This window comes from Solea solea, chromosome 19, assembly GCF_958295425.1.
Source record: "Solea solea chromosome 19, fSolSol10.1, whole genome shotgun sequence".
In the NCBI taxonomy this organism is placed as follows: Eukaryota; Metazoa; Chordata; class Actinopteri; order Pleuronectiformes; family Soleidae; genus Solea; species Solea solea.
This window is the reverse complement of record NC_081152.1, coordinates 4,225,708-4,244,865: the sequence shown is the minus strand read 5'-3', so window position 1 is coordinate 4,244,865 and position 19,158 is coordinate 4,225,708. Positions and strand designations below refer to the sequence as shown.

General features: G+C 40.9%; 3 protein-coding genes across 3 annotated transcripts; 1 reads left to right on the top strand and 2 right to left on the bottom strand.

Annotated features, from left to right (window-relative positions):
- Positions 1 to 251: 251 nt before the first annotated feature.
- Positions 252 to 3,757, bottom strand: s100z (S100 calcium binding protein Z). The gene is made up of 3 exons (XM_058617532.1): positions 3,671 to 3,757; positions 3,385 to 3,570; positions 252 to 996 (listed from the first exon to the last, which is right to left on the bottom strand). The coding sequence occupies exons 2-3, from the start codon at positions 3,523 to 3,525 to the stop codon at positions 838 to 840; spliced, it is 300 nt and encodes a 99-aa protein (XP_058473515.1). The 5' UTR covers positions 3,526 to 3,570; positions 3,671 to 3,757; the 3' UTR covers positions 252 to 837.
- Positions 3,758 to 11,511: 7,754 nt separating this feature from the next.
- On the top strand, positions 11,512 to 12,845 carry ch25hl2 (cholesterol 25-hydroxylase like 2). The gene has a single exon (XM_058617737.1). It carries the CDS (start codon positions 11,634 to 11,636, stop codon positions 12,552 to 12,554), a length of 921 nt encoding a protein of 306 aa, XP_058473720.1. The 5' UTR covers positions 11,512 to 11,633; the 3' UTR covers positions 12,555 to 12,845.
- A 2,579-nt stretch (positions 12,846 to 15,424) lies between these two features.
- f2rl1.2 (coagulation factor II (thrombin) receptor-like 1, tandem duplicate 2) lies at positions 15,425 to 18,935 on the bottom strand. Its single transcript, XM_058616457.1, has 2 exons — positions 18,751 to 18,935; positions 15,425 to 17,620 (listed from the first exon to the last, which is right to left on the bottom strand). Exons 1-2 carry the CDS (start codon positions 18,824 to 18,826, stop codon positions 16,530 to 16,532), a joined length of 1,167 nt encoding a protein of 388 aa, XP_058472440.1. The 5' UTR covers positions 18,827 to 18,935; the 3' UTR covers positions 15,425 to 16,529.
- Positions 18,936 to 19,158: the final 223 nt, after the last annotated feature.

Sequence of the window (19,158 nt, the reverse complement as noted above, 5' to 3'; positions counted from 1 at the left end):
GGGTACATTAAGGGTAACATATACAGGGTTAGTAACCCGATTTTTCATGCTGGTTACATATGCTTGTTAGCTATTATCATATGGTGCTTTTCCAGGTATGGTTATTTTGTGTTTCCATTAGCGATAGTACATTTTTTAGTTCCTGTTCTGACAAGGTGGGCTGATATTATGAGCGATTGTCGGCAGTCTGCCGGCCACTGAAGAGGCATGAGCAAGACATCCGACACAAAAATCAATGACACAAAACAGAACAATATCCATCTAGTTTTATTTTTCCATTAGTCTAACTTTGCACCAGCACAAACAGAAGAACAACAGAGACCTGACTGACAGGGGACAAAAGTCTTTTCTGCTAATGGTAGCATCAGAGAGTGACCATCAGGCTGCCTCGAGGGTAAAATACGAGATTGTTAACATTTGACATTTCTAATCTAACATGCGTTGACCGGGACGTCTGCCAGGACAAAGGATAAGGAAAATAGCAGACACCCCAAAGACATCTGAGATGACAACATTATTTTAAAGGTGACAACCACTGGAATAACATATGTATAAAAAGAAAAAATGGGATAAAACAAGTTACATCATTCTACTGTAAAAAAAAAAAAAAGATTATTAACTAAAGCTTGATGTGTGTTCACAAAGTCCTTCTTTAACAGCTCCAGGCTGAAAATTGGGAAAAGCAGTGCCTAAAACAGTCTATATCTTATTTGTGACCTATACTGTCTGGAATAGTAAAACAACTTATTCAACTGATGAGACATTGTTATTATTATTGAAACAGTTGAAGGAGATTTACAGTGCTTTTACATTTGTGGGTTTTTGAGCAGATAATTCTTAGTTCTTGCTTTTCTTTTTCTTCTCTTGGAGGAAGTCGTTGCAGGCGACAGTCAGAGCGGCCACCAACACCACAAACTCGTTGAAATCCACCTCGTTGTCTTTGTTAGAGTCCAGGTCGTTCATGATTTTCTCCACCATCCTTGGATCCTTCTGACACTGAAAGGAGAGCAGAAAAGAATATTAATCCAAGGAATGTAGAATAGTGATTCGCCCCCCGCCCCCCCCATTGACTCCTCCTCGTATTCCAGTTAGATCAATTCAACAACAGCAAAAAACATTGTTGCATAGGAAATATCTGACACATGTAGAGTGAATGTTTGTTATTGGATTGACTCAAGGTGAAAGTGTCCATCTGTGTCCAGTGGAGAGCAGAGCGATGTCGATGTTTAATGACCCGTGAGCTGCAGCTGATCACACACGACATTTACTGCTCTGGTCAAATCCACGGGGTGGAGGAATGAGTCACGGTCTTACATGTGATCGTTATGTTGTGACACTTTCAATTTTTTTAATTAAAAATCCACTGCAGCAGGGGGTGGTGGCGGCTAATTAAAGCAAATTCATCACAAGTATCAAAATAAAGCTCATATGACTTGTATAGCTAGATAAATACAAAAAATGATGATGATGCTGCAAAAAAATTAAACTAAAAATATAGAAATAATACTCAAATAATAAAATAGAGATAAGATAAGGTAAGATAAGCACTTAGGAAAATTCAAACCCTTATCTGTAAGTAAGAGTAGAAACAAGAATACAGATAAAATAGGGTGAATAACATATAAAGATACACATGAATACTTAATACAATGGCACGTATACATAAAAAAATATAAAGTTGGTGTATGGACAGTTTTTTAATGAAATAGATGCAAAAATAGTCAAAAATAGTTTTGAGATTTCTGAGGGGAGGAGACGGGTTCAAGGTGTGTTTTTCTTTTTGTCTTAAATGAAAACAAACAAAAAACAAACAGACATTTTGGTTTGTGTACTTAAATTGTACAGTGACGTACTCCTATAGCACCAAATGTTCTTGTTTCTTACGTAAGTCAACATAAACAACACTACGTAATGAACTAAACATGTCTTAATGATTGAAATGGCCATTTATAAGCTTAACGCCACCGTACACTAATCATAAACAATGATTTTACAAGTAGCTCGTGCCCTCCTTCAGTCAGCGAGGCACCTTTTTGAATATTAGCCACTTGTAAATGGTTAAAGGTAAAAAAGGTTTTAAGTGAAAGAAGACTGAGGGAGAATGTCGGCCTCTCTCTCTGGGGCTGCGTCTATTCTCAGAGGTGACTGTAGCCTGTGGGGATGTGATGACATCATGGAGGTGTCTATATTTGGAGGCGATACGGGCCACTGGTGATCGTGATGATGATGATGATGATGCTGCTAGAGCACCTGAGGCTTCCCATCCATATGAGGCAGGACAACGAAAAAACAAACGAAAAAATCTTTTAAGGCATGAGAGGTTTTTAGGCCGACACTTTGGTCTCAATCATGTTGAAACGGCGGCTCGTATACACGTCGCTATCAGACGCGCTCAGGGGGCCCAGGATTATATTGCAAACACCCTTATCTGTATCTGTCCCCTTCTTTATTTCCCCACAGTGCTGCGGTGTGAGAGCCACCGGCAGTTACACTATCACAGCAGGATAGCAATGGATAAGAAAAGTGATTTCCTTGAACAAGGTCAGAGAGCTGAGTTCTCCTACTTTATATATTTTTTTTATATAGATATAGATAGAGAGAGAGAGAGAGAGAGAGAGAAGAAACCTGCAGTTTCTCATTGTTTCTTTAAGACAGTGAGCAGGGATTTAATAGCCACTGGTCATTATACATGAACCAATCCGATACTGCGAGCTGTAAAGGTCACACTAGGTGCTTTCACACGTTCCCAGTAATTAAGAGGATGGCTCTTCTGCATGTCTTCCACCACACTTACAGATCTTCTGCTACTAAAGATTTTTTTTAAATAAAACCTGCATTAAATGAAGCTGGGACTCATGTATCAAACCAGTATTTCTTTCTAGTTCAGATTACTATTAACAATTAAATATATGCTGTACTATTGGTACCATGATAGTTAGATCATGGTACCATATTCATACGTTTAGAGCTGGAACAATTATTCGATAAATCGATAATTAATCGATTACTAAATTAATCGTCAATTTAATCGGTTTGATGCTTTTTTTCATGATTAAAACAGGATTTCTGATTGTTTCAGCTTCTTAAATGTGAATATTTTCTTCATTTCTTTGCTCCATATAACAAAGAAATCATTCTGGTTTGCGGACAAAACGTTTTCTGACGATTACTCAATTAATCGTGAAAATAATCGACAGATTAATCGATCATTAAATTAATCGTTAGTTGTAGTGCTGCATACGTTAAAGGTTAATTCATTTTAAATCTGTTCTTATGATTTCATCATGTTATATCAGTTTGTTATGATGAGCTCGGCTTCCCCTGAATAAAGGAGATTTTAATCTCAAGGGACTTTCCCGCTTAAGAAAATAAAAGGTCAAATACCGTGAGGAAGTCATTGAGCTCGCTGTTCAAAAGCTCCTTCAGCTCGCCCTTGTTGAGCTTCATTGCGTCGCCCTCGTTCCCAGAGTAGTTGTAGAAAACTGAAATCAGTGCGTCCATCGCGCCCTCGAGCTGGCTCGGCATCTTTCCTTGTTTTTCTGAGCTGGGAGCAAAAGCTTCTGCCGCTTCCTGAGGAGGGAAAACATTATTTCACGTTTAAAAAAAAAAGAGAAAACATTCAACGGACTCAGGTGAAGTCAAGAGTGTAGGAAAGCGGAGGTGTTCTCACCTGGTTAGAGTCCTGTGCGAGTGTGGCGAGAGGCGTCGCGGCACAGCTTGTTTGTTAGGAAATGAGGAGAGGCTAAGTGAGCCTTCCTCTGCATGTGTGCAGATAATTAATTCCACAGGTGAGACGGCCATGGTAACTGTCTTTCTTTCCACGTCTTAATCATTGATGTTAAGTGAAAAACAACACATGTACCAGTATGACCCCCCCCCCACCACCACCACCAGGGGCCCCGTGGGTAATCATCATGCCCATTGTTTCTATGGCTCCCATCCGTCCCTGTCACCCAGACTTTTTTTTAGGTGGGAAATTATAGCAACTGTGTCATAGTAGTTAATGAGAAGTGGAAACATTACCTGTGATCATTGTGAGGTTTTCTGCTCAGGGTTATTAAAGGTTCACAGTTAAAAAAAAATAAAATAATGAACAACTGTACGTAATTGTCATTTTGATTGAATATTTTCAATGTTAAGATAAGATACCACATTTGCAGCGTTACAGCAGCCAAAACAATATCAATATCACAACCAGGTTGAAAATAGGAAAATGGAAATAAGGTAAGGAAGCATGCAATAAAAATAGACAGTATTTTGATTATATACTATATACAGTGTTGCACAGGGAATGAGGCCGGTTTGTGGTGTGGGTGTGGTCTAATGACGGTGTTGGTTTGACTGCAGCAGCGAGGACAGACCTGAGATACTTCTCCTTCCGAACACAGAGGGTGAGATGTTGCAATTTTACAATTCATTAGAGTTAATACTATCGATGTAATGACCCAACGTGGATGCGATTAAAAAATAAAATAAACTAGAGATACATTCAAAGTATTAAGACAGGTAACAAGACCCATGAAGCATAACATACATTTTAAACTCCTTATCGAGGAAAACATAACTTAAAGTAACACTGAATAACAGTATATTTACACCCTTTTCTCTGGCTGTCTTATAAAAACTGTTTAATAATAATATAAAGTAAGAGTAAAAGAGTAAAGAGTATATGTACGTTTCTGTTGCTGGTCAGTGGTGCAAGACTATGATGCTGTAGATGGAGTCTGAAATATGTTGTTTTTTCACAATGGCTATAAATCCATATATGTATGGATTAGGTATTATATATACTATGTACTATAAGCATACATCTATTTAGCCTGGTGTTTGCCTAGTGTAAATGGTATGTTGTTCATTTTTCATCCTCCTTTCATAAGGTTGTTGTGTCGATTGTTTTCATTTAGGTATCCTAGATATTATCTATTATTCTTAATATTACTATCTCATTCAACGTCCTGTCATCATTGCCTTTCTCTTTATGATTGCTTGTGTAAACGGTAGACTGGTCAATATTCTATGTTAATCTCAGCCTTATGTCACATTCTGTTTGAATGGAATTGGATATTGCTCTGGCTCTCATTTTATTTTTTTAAAAAACCCAACTGTTTCTGTAGATTTTTGTTTTATTTATTTATTTGAACTATCCTTCTAAGTCTTTCCATACTGTCTTTGTGTTTCCTCTATGCAAAGCTTTATGTTCTGTGCTGTTAAAGTCTCCTGAAATGCACTTGCTGTTGCATATAATTCCCGCAGGTGCACAGTCTGACTCCTTCCATCTCACGTTATGTACATGTTCACTTCAGATTGTGCACAGCTGAAGAGAAATAAAAAAAATCACACCCAAAAAACTCTAACCTCCAGGTTCCTTTTCTCCCTTTGACCTTGTCATATAAATGGTGCATCAGCGACACTCATCATTTGTCATTTTGTTTCCCTCTCATGTACGTAATCCACCCTCCCCCACCACCGTGTCCACGCTGACAGTGGAGAACAACACATCCGTTTTTTTTTTTTTTTTTGAAGACAACACCTGAGGGATGTCAGGTGTCACGTGCGACTGCAACTTTTCCAGCAGCCCCTGCCACTGCCGCAACTTTCCATTTGTCAAGGTGATGAAACAGTTTCCCCTCACAGCCGCTGTACATCACTCAGTGTCTGTCTGTCTTTGCTGGACACTGCGTCAAATACTGGGATGTTTCCAGTCCAAACATTGCCAAGTGATTTCGTATGGAATTTCACGATCATATTTATTCATTCATTCATTCATTCATTCATTCATTGTCTACGTGAGGGTCACTGCGAGCTGGAGCCAATCCCAGCTGACATAGAGCATAAGGCTGGGTCACACAATGGAAAAGTCATCGGTCTGTCGCAGGGCCAACACAGAGACTAACAACCATTCACGACCACAGTCATGGACAATTTAGAGCAGTGGTCAACAACTGGTGGCCCTTGGGCCAAAACTGGCTCGCCTGCATTAATATCCGGCCCAGTAGATTAATTAAAAAATCTTATTTAAAAAAAAAAAAAAAAAAAAAACTGATTTAAATAATTTGGGTACAAGGCCTTTAAAAAAAAAATCCAACAAATCCCTTTAATTTTCCCTCTTTTTGTACAAAATGATACAGAAAAAAATTATTTTGTGTCATAAAGATATGATGTTTTCGCCCACTTTTCAATTGCTTATATACATATATAACATATATATATATATACATACATATATATACATATATATACATACATATATATATATATATATATATATATATATATACATACATATATATACAGTATATATAAAAAAAGGGCCTATGTCCCTCTTTTGGACTGGGTCATGTACTGCTAAGCAACAGTGCTAGCCACTACACCGCCGTGTGACCCTGTACATCACAGAGAGCATTTATGGAACTTTCAACTGAGACAAAAAAAAGCTCAAACTTTGAGTTTCCCTCTGAACATATCTAACCCCCTGTAGGTGAAGATCCCTCTGCTCACGTCTTCCACTCTCGCTGAGGCAGTTTGCTTTACAGAGAAGAGTCCGGCACCTGCTGATGAGCTCTGACGTGATGACTCCTGTTCCTGAAGGTGTTTTCTTCTCACACCTTTAGTGCTGTTGACACACACACACACACACACACACACACACACTGTCACAAACCCTTGAGCGGCAAAAAACCAGGAAAGGAACACGTTTATGAGGATGTTTTCACACGTCTACTCCTCAGAAATGTGCTGGTGAAACGGCCTTTCAGTCTGAATGTCACGTCACAGCATTGTCCCCCTTCAGTTCAAGTGTCGTTCTTTGCTTTATGACACAGTTCTAATTCAGATCAGTTCAGTTTTAATTTGTGCTGCGTGACGTGAACATTTCAGATTATTTCCACAGTGAATTCCCTGTGAGTAACTACAACGTAAAGTGTGTAAGAGATTTTGTAACACTTCATTATGTTCAGGCTCTCCTCGTATGAGTCACTGACAGGTTGTCAGCGCTGTGTGAGAAAACCAGTCGGTGACATTGTTGTTAATGCTGCTGGGTTGCTCTAATATGGCCAATTAGTCTATATTTTCATTACATTTATTCATGTTATTCGTAATAATTGTGCATCCATGCAAAGCCACACTGTACAGCACAATATACAAATTTAAACTACATTATATTGTGTTTTCTGTCATTCTTATACACAAAAATACATTCATAAGTTGATCACAGCTGCACTACAGTGTGTTAAAAGCCATTTATAAAACACGTAGTGGTTATAAATGGTAAATGTTGTGAAGCTGAGATTAAGGATAAGTAAAGTGAAAGTGTTTGGTGCGAGTTGTCAGCCTCACTGTGCTCAGGCTGTCATGCTGAGTGTGAAACAGCCATGGGAGGATTTCTCACTATCAGGAATGAGCAGTACTTCTGATACATGTATTTTAAAATATGGATACGTCAAATAGAAAATGGTCTTTTTGTAATTAAAGTATTTTGTTGAGAATTAACACTGCATTAGAAACAAATGTGAGAACTTGTTAAAATCACACATCTCAACAGATTTTTTTAATTACAATTGTTCTCCATTTAGACATTGAAGGGACAATCATTGATCTTCTAGACTTTGAATTTGTACAGTTCTTAGCTCATAGTCACTTCCTGCCTCCAAGATAAAACTAGAACATATTGATCATGTCATAATTACTGGATTTGAAGTCACTTTTTTAATTACATTAAAAGAGGTTGCGCACACACCAATGACAGTTTCACCTGTGGATTCAATTATGCAACTGTGATGAATCACAGATCACTGGATTATCTGACTACACTTGTCTTTGGAGCGTAAATAAACTTGAACCTGACTTAGAGTTATATGAACATGTCTCGCACAGTAGGGTCTGCATATTTAATCTGTTGACTGATTATAGAACATGTCTGTTGCTTTCAGATATTATCCTGCAGTCAGCCAGTGCACAAGTGAGGGGATAGATGAAGAAGGATAAAAGAGAAGAAAGGTTCCCTCAAAAATCGTATTTATTCTCTATTTTCCTCGGCATCATCGCTCTTTTTATTCTCTAAATGTTAGGCCTGCTTCCACGACTGCGACAGAAGCTAAAGCGGATCCATTAACTATCTTGATCTGGCTCCCGGCACAACCACAAGCAGAAGCAGGCCCCCGGTCTGTGCAGTGTTTCGTGGACACCATGTGGCAGCAGAGCGCAGAGGATAAGCTCACACACACACACACACACACACACACACACACGCTCTGAGGTGAACCAAGGAGTCTCACACCTTGTCATCGCCTCAGACACCCTTCCCCGTGATGTGGTGGGCTCCTCTTCCCCGGTTATTTTAACAGGAGTCAAAGTGTGGTTTGTTATTGCCCACATCCACCCAAACAGCTCCATACTGAGGCAGTGAAGCAGCTCCTTCTTATCATTTCTGACAACGTGCCATCAGTGGTTTTTGTATTTCCTTGCGAGGACCGTGATGAGACATTCACGGGGGAAGATCCTCTGCCTTGAGCTAATAGTTATTTGAATGTTTTCAATAACTGCCAGCATTTCTCTTCAGAGCTTGACTTGATATCAAGAGCCAAAAAACAATGTCTGTGGGTGCACTTACTCAATCCCACTTTTCATTTTTGGGATTGCCCTCATTTGTGTTTTCTTTAACTTCCAAGCTATGATTCGGTTGAATTGGTTTTATGCAGTTAATTCCTCACTGGTTTCTTCAAATTCTGGCGCAAATCTTTATGGTTCTGCTCTTGGATGTCTCTGAAATACTGTTTCGTTTGGCTATTTTTAACTCACTTTCCATCCCCTGTCGCTCCTTTCTTTCGCTGTAATCCGTGCCACTGTTGAAATGCATTCTTTATTTTCCTCAGCGTCAGCAATGTTGGACCCAAGAGCAGCACAACTCACGGGAGAGTGCAAGTGAAAATACAAATTAATTAGTGCAACAAAGGCACAGGAGACAAATGGCAGACACAAGCAAAAAAAAAAGAAATGAAAAGAAAGAAAGGGCGAAATAATCCAAGAATCACAGTCGGAACAAAATCAACAAACAAGACAATCTGGCGCAGAGTGAGAGAGAGGGGAAAAAATGAAGTAATAAAACTATAAAAATGTGTAAATGATACAGCATCAAGTGAATCAACGTATGAGGGAAATAAAACAGGAAATCACAAAATATGACAACAATAAATACCTCAAATTCCAACTAAATCAAAGCATGAGAAGTAAATAAAAGTTCAAGGTTGAGAGTCACGACAGAGGCTTTGCAAAGTTAATAAGTTGCAGTGTTGGGTTGATAAGAGAAAAGCCAAGTTTCTAAGGGGTTTTTTTGTTTGTCTTTTTTCACGCAGCTGTGACCTGGACACGGGCGTGTCAGTCACTCTTCACACATCACAGGCCTTACAATTCTTCATGTTTTCTGTCCCCAAGTAAACACAATGACAGGAAGGGAGTTCTGAAATGATGGTACGATGATGAAATCACTACTTGAAGTAACACATTTTGACATATTCATAATTTAAACTAAATGTCTACAATGAATTGTATAAAAACATAAGATAATAAAACAGATTCTTGCATCGTCAGTGCAGGGAAACCAGTTTTCTGTGTTAGCAGTTGAAACAAAAGCCTCCTCTATAGTGTTTGTACAAGACCAACAGTCCAGATTTACACAGGACAAAGTTTCATCAGCTGTGGTGTTGACACAAAACTCCATTCATGTAACGCAACATTGCCAAACTGCTTCCCATACATCACTCATGTGCTCTCTCACAGCTTTAGAAGAACAAATCATTGTTCGCTGCTCAAACACTGAAACAGTTCCCTGCATTCATTATTTTATTAGTGTGCATCTTTGGTGAAAGCCTGAGTTTTATTGCCCTCTATTGGCTGATCAGAGGAATCACAGAGTGTCCTGATCATTCATGTTCACTGTGAACCTTGAAACTCCACTTACAGGCTGCGTTCCACTGCATTTACACTTTGTCACACCAGCTATTGTATCTCATAGATGTTTCCAGAAGCCTGAATGACACCTACACCTTAGATCAAACACCATAACCCCATGCTATGATATAAGGCATTCATCATAAATGCACAAAGACCAGATCAAATTTAGCAACAGATACTGGTGAGGTTGCAAGAGAACCAGAGGTGGAAAATAATGAATTACATTTTACATACATACTTTTAAATGCGATTGATGAGGACAGGTGAATTTGGTGCTAATTAAGGTCCCTGAGTGAGCGAGAAAGTTAAAGCATTGTGACCTTTGACCCATTTTGACTGATACATTATGTGTTTACATATTTTATTTTGCCAGCACTTTAATTTGTAAAGTTTTGCCTTTAATTAAAAAAAAAACTTGTCCTTTTTGCGCGACACAAGAAAGAACCCCAACCTTGTTAAAAACCTAAGTAGCTTTTACTCTGAGTACATTTTTAACTAGCTGCTTTTCTTTACTTCTCTGTAGATGCCTGCTCACAATACTAACATAAAATAAATAAACAATTCATACAATCAGGTGATTGTATACATGTAAAACATACAGTATGTTTATGCTTTAATATCTGCCAAATCAATATAGTTTCACCTACATCTTACACACTGGATCTTTAACATTAGCTTTCAAATAGAACGATGGAAATAGAAGGTAAACAAGATGAACAAAAGGTTTTTAAAAACATATCATTAAAATAATTTTATAACTGATAGTTTTGCTTGACACAAGTCCATTTTCAAATCAAGGAAGTAGCATATAGCAAATGATGTGACATTGTTTCTGTTCACTGTTCAAGACAGAATGTTTTTTTAAAAATCAACAACACAAATCCCCAAAGGTGACTCACTGCAGCTTTACCTTTCACCTAAAGACAGTCATTTAAACAGAGACTGTTAGTTTTGCTTAGTTTTCTACATTTCACGTGTAAATGATTACACCCTTAAAATCAAAAGGACTCTAGTTCAGAACCTCTGAAACAATGTGTTGCATGATGATTATTAAAACCTCAGTTAGTCACAGAATCATTGAGTCACACCATGGAAACAAGGCCAGTTTTCACAAATGAACTCTTTTCTATAAACAAACTCAAACTGAGCAATAAGCAAAAACAACAACAGTCGGAAAGGAAGTGCTTTTGAATTCAGTGTCCCATATTTGACAGCTCGCGTATGATTAATTACTCTTTTGGGCTTGTGTGTATGTGTGGAGGGGAGGAATCAGAGAGGCTGATTACTATCACGTATTTTATTTCTGTTAATGTTCTTTATTTTGTTGATATTCACAAATACAAGACGGAAGCATTCGCTCCACGATTTGGGACAAAAATGAGCGCTGTTGTGGCCTGGTTCCTGAGTCCTGGCTCTGGTCCTTGGACCATGAAAAAGAGCCCTTTTTACAGAGCGCCGGCTTTTGAAATTCAGGGGGTTGGATGGGGTGGAGGTGGGGCTTGAATATACATAAGAAGCTAAGACAGCCCTCCAGACCAATTTGGCACAACCTCACCAGACAATTTGCTTTTGCTTAGCCAATACAAGGAAGCTGATTGGATCTCTCCATTTGTTTAGACTCTTATTTTTTGTTCTCGACTGGCTCTTGTCAGAAAATAATCCTCTTGGATCGGCCCCTCTCTTGGATGAGAAACGCTGTGTTAGTGATGAGCACAGGCAGGGTAATCAGAACTGAGGTTTTTTTCTGGATGTCGAATGTGGACAATGAAACTGGGGGTCAGTCCCAGGACTTAGTCCTGCAGCCTTTTTGGGACTACCTCCATCAGAACCACCATGACCTCCTGAGAAGCCCTCTCTTCCCTGTGGTCCTCTCTGTCACCACCTACTTCTTCCTGGTTGGTCTTTACACTGTGTTGGACCTGCTGGCTCCCACCTGGCCCTACATCAACGGCTACAGGCTCCACCCTGAGAGAGCAGTCACCTGGCCTAACATCTGGACTACGCTGAGCATCACCATCTACAACCACCTGCTTTACATCTTTCCCGCTGCAGTGGCGCAGTGGCTGTGGAGGCCGCCCACCCCACTGCCGCCTGAAGCACCCACTCTCTGGAGCTTCTTCCTTGGCATCCTGGGCTGCATGGTCGTCTTTGACTTCCAGTATTACCTGTGGCACCTGCTGCACCATCGGATTCCCTGGCTGTACCGCACCTTCCACGCCGTGCACCACCAGTACAACCAGCCCTTCAGCCTGGTCACCGAGTACCTGTCCGGCTGGGAGTTGTTCTGCGTGGGCTTTTGGGCGACGGTGGACCCCATCCTGCTCCGGTGCCACTGCCTCACAACATGGGGCTTCATGGTCTTCAACGTGTACGTCTCCACCGAGGACCACTGCGGCTATGACTTCCCATGGGCCGTGCATAACCTGGTGCCCTTTGGCCTGTGGGGGGGCGCACCCAAGCACAACGCACACCACCAGCGTCCTGCGACTAACTTTGCCCCATTCTTTGCACACTGGGACTGGCTGGCAGGAACCCACACCATGCCAGCTCTGTCCGGCCACTCTGTCACTGCAGACCCAGACGAGCTTAAGGGGAGTGAAGACTGAAGAGCTCATTCACTCATTCTCTCACTTCTTTTATTCCAACACACTTGTTTCTCTCTCTCTCCCCCGACTTTGTCTCTTTCTCTCTCATATCATTAAACCCACTCACTGTTTTGATATCCTCCACTGCTCTCTAACAGTCCACGGATGTTCTTCACAGTTTAGCAGCTGATTATGACTCTAACATTTGGAATCAGGCACTGTTGCACTATGCACATTTATTTCTATATGTTAATATATTGGTATTTTGTCTCAAGTCCAATTTTGTGTATGTGTAACATGTTTTTCAGCTTCCCTGGTGAAAAATAATAAAAAACTGTGAAAAATAAAAGCGCTTGTTTATTTATTTATTCAAGATTCGCTCTGCTGTGCTTCACCGAGTCGCTCCACCAGTTGAGAATGAGCCGTCAGAGTGATTACACACACGTTAGCACGTACATTCGCCCTCTCTCCCTCCTCGGCAACAACCCTCTCGCTCCCTGGCATGAATAGCAGTCTTTTAGCTGCATCCCAGTATGATGCGTGGGTGCAATACTAATCAATCATATTATGCTCCCTCAGACAAAATGCTCTTACTGGAAGAGATCTTTATCATTTAGCTCTCGCAAACAAAGAGCATCCTTAAGTCTACTGCTGCCAAACTTAATACATTATACATACTTTGTGTATTTCTGAACTACTCCTGTGAGCCAGGACTGCAAATGTGATGCTGGTCATTCCAAAAGGGACAGGATATTTGTCCAGCACATTCTGCCAGGAGGAGATCAGAGGAGCAGAGTTTATTTCCTGTTTTATTTCACGACGTAATCTTAAAACACACATAATCTTGGTTTTTATGATCAAATTAAGGATTATATTTAATTTAGCATCTAGGACAACACTGGTATAGGTGTCATTCTTTAGAATCCTAGACCCACTGACGGTGTGGACTAACAGATGGGTAACATTTTGGTACTCGGGCTACTCAGGTGACCTTTAAACACCCCCCCATTAGTTGAAGAGACTTGTTTATGAGGGACTAGTATTCACATGCCTCGAGCACAACTGTCTTTGCAGCTAAAAAAACTACTCCACAGACACAGGGTTTTATTCATGAATTCAGTAAACAAGTGTTACCCTCATGTCTCAGGATTGTGTGTGGGATCTTCAATGTGCATTTTCACTAGCGACTGTGTGCAGTGAGCAAACCTGTTCCGCCACAAAAAAAAAGATAAGAAAAAACCTGTTCCGTGAAGTCGCTCTGGTGTAAACCATGCATGCTACTTCCTGCAGTTCTCAAACTCGACCACATGTCAAGTCTTGCAGCAACAGACGTGATGCCATTAAAAGAACATACCGCAAATGTTGCGCCGTGGACATGTGCAATGCGAGCCACTCGTGCACTTGCACGCACACGCAACCGCAGAAGTGACTTTACTGGCACAGAGACCGCATGATATTTGTGCATGTTAGACTGCACAAAATAATCATCCCAGAGCTGCTTCTCCTGGTTCTGCATGCAGAGGAGAATAAAGTGTAACCTGACTTGTTCATTCTTGAATAAACATTAATGGCCATACAATCTACAGCAGGAAATGCCACTCCCCGCTTAAAACATGACACACTGATACCAAACAGCACTGCCGCTTTTATACAGTGGTACCTAGAGCGTTTCGGAGGCCATTACTTTAGACTTTCTTTAAGTCTAATCCCTCTTCATTTGTCCATGAATGATTTAACAAGTGTATTTGTGAAACTTTCACACAGCCTTTAGTCACTCACTCACTCTCACACACACACACACACACACAGACACACAGTGACACACATGACTGAAGGGCAGCATGTAAATGTATCTCAGTCAGGGAGTGGCCCCGTCCCCAACAACAGGTGAAAAGAAGGTTTTCCACTCGGTGAGTGCTGACAAAAGGTAACGTGACACTCCACCGCGATCGTTCACGACTATAAACAGCCGTGTGTGTTCTCGTCTTTGTTGCCTCTTTAGGACATTTTTCGGGCAAAAACACTGACCTTGTCAGGACCAGTATAGTCCTCACGGAGACCATAACCTGGTCCTAATGCTGCAGAACCTAATTTCAGAGGAACTAGTTTAGGGCTAAGATTTGAATTGTGGTTAGATTACAGTTAGTGTAAAGCTGTAAAGTTAGCGATAAGGGTCTGTTTAGGCTGTCCTTAGAAGAATACCTGTGTGTGTGTGTGTGTGTGTGTGTCTGGGGGAGGGTGGCGACTCGGTGGATAGGTGGGGCTGTTGCCAAACACAGCACTTCACTTCTTATCTCGAGATAAAACAGCAGAGCATTCTTATTAGTTCACAATAGCCTCCTTTGTCAATTTAGAAGACAACACATTGTCTTAAGAGAGACAAAGATTTCAACCAACCCCCCCCCCCCCCGAAAAAAAAGATTCTTCCCACCAGTGGGCCCAAACAACAATGTGATTATAACTCTGATTGGAGGAGTTGTTAGTTTAAAAATAGCAAGTAAACGGCTTCAGAGTGAAGTCATACCGGAAGTGACTAACTAAGGTCATCACAAATAAAAATAAGAAGGAGAGTCTGGCTTTACAGGTCTGGGACTGAAACCAGTCGGAGTACGACATACGTCGTAACACTTCACAAGCCCCATCATGTTCTTTAAACATTCCTTGACTCCCCCTCCACTTTGACCCTCTCCCCCCCCTGAGAACTACAACAAAGTGACCTTAAATGTGTTTGATGAGACACCACAGCACATTCCACAAATTCCTCATACGAAGGCATGACACGGAGTCTCATCTGCATTCCTGCTGAGCCGAACGAGGGAAGTGACACCAGTGACTCACTCAGCAATTAACTTGCGCAATCCCACAAAGGAGTTTCACAGAAACGAGATGGCTCGGTTTTATCATTTATTTAGGAAACTATATGTAACAATGACACATTTTCTTCAACAGCACTAAAAATGCATAAGCACACATATGATAACATTGATTCAAACTTCCTGCAGCTGTGTGGCAAGTAGAAAAGACCAAACAACAACAACAACAACATTAAATAGAAGGAACATCTTTTTCTTTCACTGATTTGACTTGAGTTACACTAACATGGAAAATAAATCTGTAACACATGATATACTCTGCACACAACAGGTTCATCTGGCTGCTCAGTTACATGTTCTGCAGTGTAGTGACAATGTTGCAAGACAAGCAGGCTTTAAAGGGATACTTCACGGTGTTTTTCAGGGGTTGTATAGTCGGTGCTGACTGTGCTGTACGCGTCAGACAGAGACAGCGTGACTCATGTGATCAACTCTTTGCCTGCTTGAGTCAATGATTTATTTATCATTTATTAAGAATATGTCGGCTGCCATGTCGCGTTGTTTAACAGTGTTTGCCAAATGGAAACTGATGCTTGTGTCAATTTACTGCCACACCAAAGTCCATAGAACACGGTTAGTATTGATCCACTCCATCACCAAGTTCACGTCTTGTTATTTTTGGGAGTTTTCTGGAGTGTTTCTTATACTCAGATCAGTGACACAAACTAACAAAATCAAGCAGCAGCTACTGTGTCCTCATAAGCTAAAACTGCACATTTTCTCTATGGACTTTGGTGAGGGAGAGTGAGCTGTTAACAAAGCACAATCAGTACCATATATATGTCACTGCCCTATAAAACCACACTGTAAAAAACCTGAAAACTATCCCTTAAAGAAGGCCTTTCAGCCCTTTAAATATAAGAATAAAAAAAACATAATGAATTCACATGTGGCATAAAATGTATTCTGCTCTCATTCCAGCACAGCTTTCTTCACATTTCAAGTTCATCTTTGGTTATGAGATGCTTTAAGGTGACCTGGTTGCAAATGATAGTTTTGTCCATAATTATGGGCCAATCTGCTGCATCCCAGTGCCACACACACACACACACACACACACAGCCTGTGCGACGCTGTGTGTCATCAGTAGAGTCACAATAAACGACGCCGCGCCTCTGTGACGCTAACACGAGCTGCTCTGTGTGTTCCCAGCGTCCGACACGTAGGTCTTGCTCTTCCTGGAGTATTTCATGGAACTGAACGAGACCCGCATCCTCTCCACAGTCCTGCTGCTGCGGCACAGCAGCGTGTTCTTCACATGGTTTCTGAAGTCCTCGGAGACAAAGTAATAGATGAACGGGTCCAGGCAGCTGTTGAGACTGGCCAGGCATAACGTGGAGACGTAGAAGCCGTAGCCGTTGTTTATCTCGCCGTCCTTCAGCAGAGAGTAATGCACCACCAGCATGATGTTACTGGGGATGAAACACACCAGGAACGTCACCAAGACGGTGGCGATCAGTACCACAGCTCTGTGTCGGTTCTTGGCGGCCGTACTCTCCTCCATGCTTTTCCCCAGAGCTCGGAGTAAAAGAATATAGGCCACGACGATAATGACGCACGGCACCAGGAACACGACCATCGCCATGAAGATGAAGTAGAAGTACGGGAGCTGGACAGAGGGGAACGGATTCAGCGGGTCGAGTATGACGTTGACGTCATGGCAGGTGGTAATGTTGGGGTCTTTGAGCTTGGCGGTGTGGTCGTACAGGTACAGAGGCGTGGTGGTGAGCCAGATGAAAGCCCAGATGGCCACACAGACACTGATGGCCACTTTGTTGTTCCTGTTCTGCTGGGACAGTGGGTGCGCAACCACCCAGTATCGCTGCACGCTCAGACACGTGATGAACAGAATCGAGCAGTACATGTTCCCGTAGAAGAAGCCCACAAAGATTTTGCACAGCGGCTCGCCGTAGACCCAGTCGTTGCCGTTTATGTGGTAGGAGATTTTCAGCGGCGTCCAGATGACGAACAGCAGGTCGGCCAGGGCCAGGTTGGCCATGTAGATCGAAGACGGGTGCTTCTTCTTGGTCCTGAAGAGAAACACCCAGATGGCCATGCCGTTGGCGGGGAGCCCCACCGCAAAGACGATGATGTAAATTATCGGGAGGAAGACAGTGGTGAGATTGCTCTTCAGTGTGGCTGATGTCATCGGGTCCACAATGACTTGGCCAGAGTTTTTAGGGTCCACAAGCCCGACAAAGCCCCGTCCTTTACCTTTAACACATGCATGAATAAAAGCACATTTAGGATTTAAACAGGTAGTTAATAATCATGTAATGGATGGAGAAGACACTAAAAAGGACCTGCGAGGATTAAGTGTCATGTTGGAGCAAAGTTGCATATTGAAACCAACTGAAAACCTTTTGCTTTATGTTACTAATCTAAAGTCTACATGGGAAACTATGGTGGCCTCCCTAGAGCCAGAGTTTCTGTACAAACATGAGAGGGAGAATAGTGACACAATTAAAGTTAAGAATTGTTGGAACCCCACATTATCAGCTGAATATTAAGGTTTAAATATGAGAAAAACAAACAAACTTTGCACAACCTCATGTGGAGAAATACAGTAGATCTTCCATTTCCTTTCCTATTTTTTTCTTTTTTATTGTCAGTAATTATTACCTGACTAATGTTGTTCCATAAGTAATATCATAATTTAAAAAAAAGCTGGTCACAAAAAAGAGACATATTGATAAAGATATGATCTAGTTACACACTTCACGGTGTATATATCCACTTAGCTATTTTTTATTATTTCATATGTAATATTCTTCTGCATGTCTTTAAATGTGTTATTCATTCATGAGGAGTATTTATTCTATTTTCTATCTTGGCTGCTGTAACATTGCATATTTCCTCTTAGGAAAATAAATAAAGGATAATGTGATTTTTCTCTTAATAATGTATCCAGTTTCTGTTGATAAACCCGGCTCCTGACCTTTCATTGTCAACATCTGATACGTCATTACTCGTGTGAATGATTAATCAAGTTTCTGACTCTATATATATCATTACAACTATATTGTGCTATTGTAGATATGTCTGTATTTATTTTCCTAAAATGTTGACATTTAGATCGTGATTGATAGGTTGAAAGTGAGCCCTGTATTATGTATAACTTTTTTTGAGGTTTGCCAAAGTTAGAAAAAGTTAGAAAACAAAAACATTTAAAAAGAAAAACGTCAAAATGAACTATTTTAAAGACAAAACGCTTCAAAACAGCACAGTGGACACTATATAGCTAACAGCAGCACAGAGATAAAACGGGGTGAGACAAGATTAAAGATAAGAACGTCATTATCTCTGTACGTGAGGGAGAAACACGGAAAACTCCAGGGTTTTACCTGCAGCATGAGAGCCGGAGACGAAGAAGCAGCAGAAAATCACCAGGAGCGAAATAAACGAGCGAGTTAAATCCATTTCGGCTCTCTTTACTATGACTGTTGTTCTTTCCTTTCCTCCACACGCAGACACGGTGCTTTTTAAAGTCGGACAACATGAAGGACACACCCCGAGACTACCTGCTCGCACGGCTACGTCACAGACTACCTGTTCTCGTCTGTGCCAGTTTTCACACAGGAAACCCAGGACGCCCCGCCCACTCACTGACACACACACACACACAATGCATATGATTTGATTAAGGCAATTTCTTGAAATAAAAAATAAAATATCAATTAATTCGATCTATTGGATAAAAAACAACAACTATAATACATATATACACATATAGATATGTAAAATGACCAGTG

Coding starts and splice junctions, on each gene's coding strand:
- s100z (XM_058617532.1), bottom strand. CDS start 3,525: ATGCCGAGCCAGCTCGAGGGCGCGATGGACGCACTGATTTCAGTTTTC. Junction 997..3,384: donor AGCTCAATGACTTCCTCACG/GTATTTGACCTT, acceptor CTCTCCTTTCAG/TGTCAGAAGGATCCAAGGAT.
- f2rl1.2 (XM_058616457.1), bottom strand. CDS start 18,826: ATGGATTTAACTCGCTCGTTTATTTCGCTCCTGGTGATTTTCTGCTGC. Junction 17,621..18,750: donor CTCCGGCTCTCATGCTGCAG/GTAAAACCCTGG, acceptor CATGTGTTAAAG/GTAAAGGACGGGGCTTTGTC.
- ch25hl2 (XM_058617737.1), top strand. CDS start 11,634: ATGAGAAACGCTGTGTTAGTGATGAGCACAGGCAGGGTAATCAGAACT.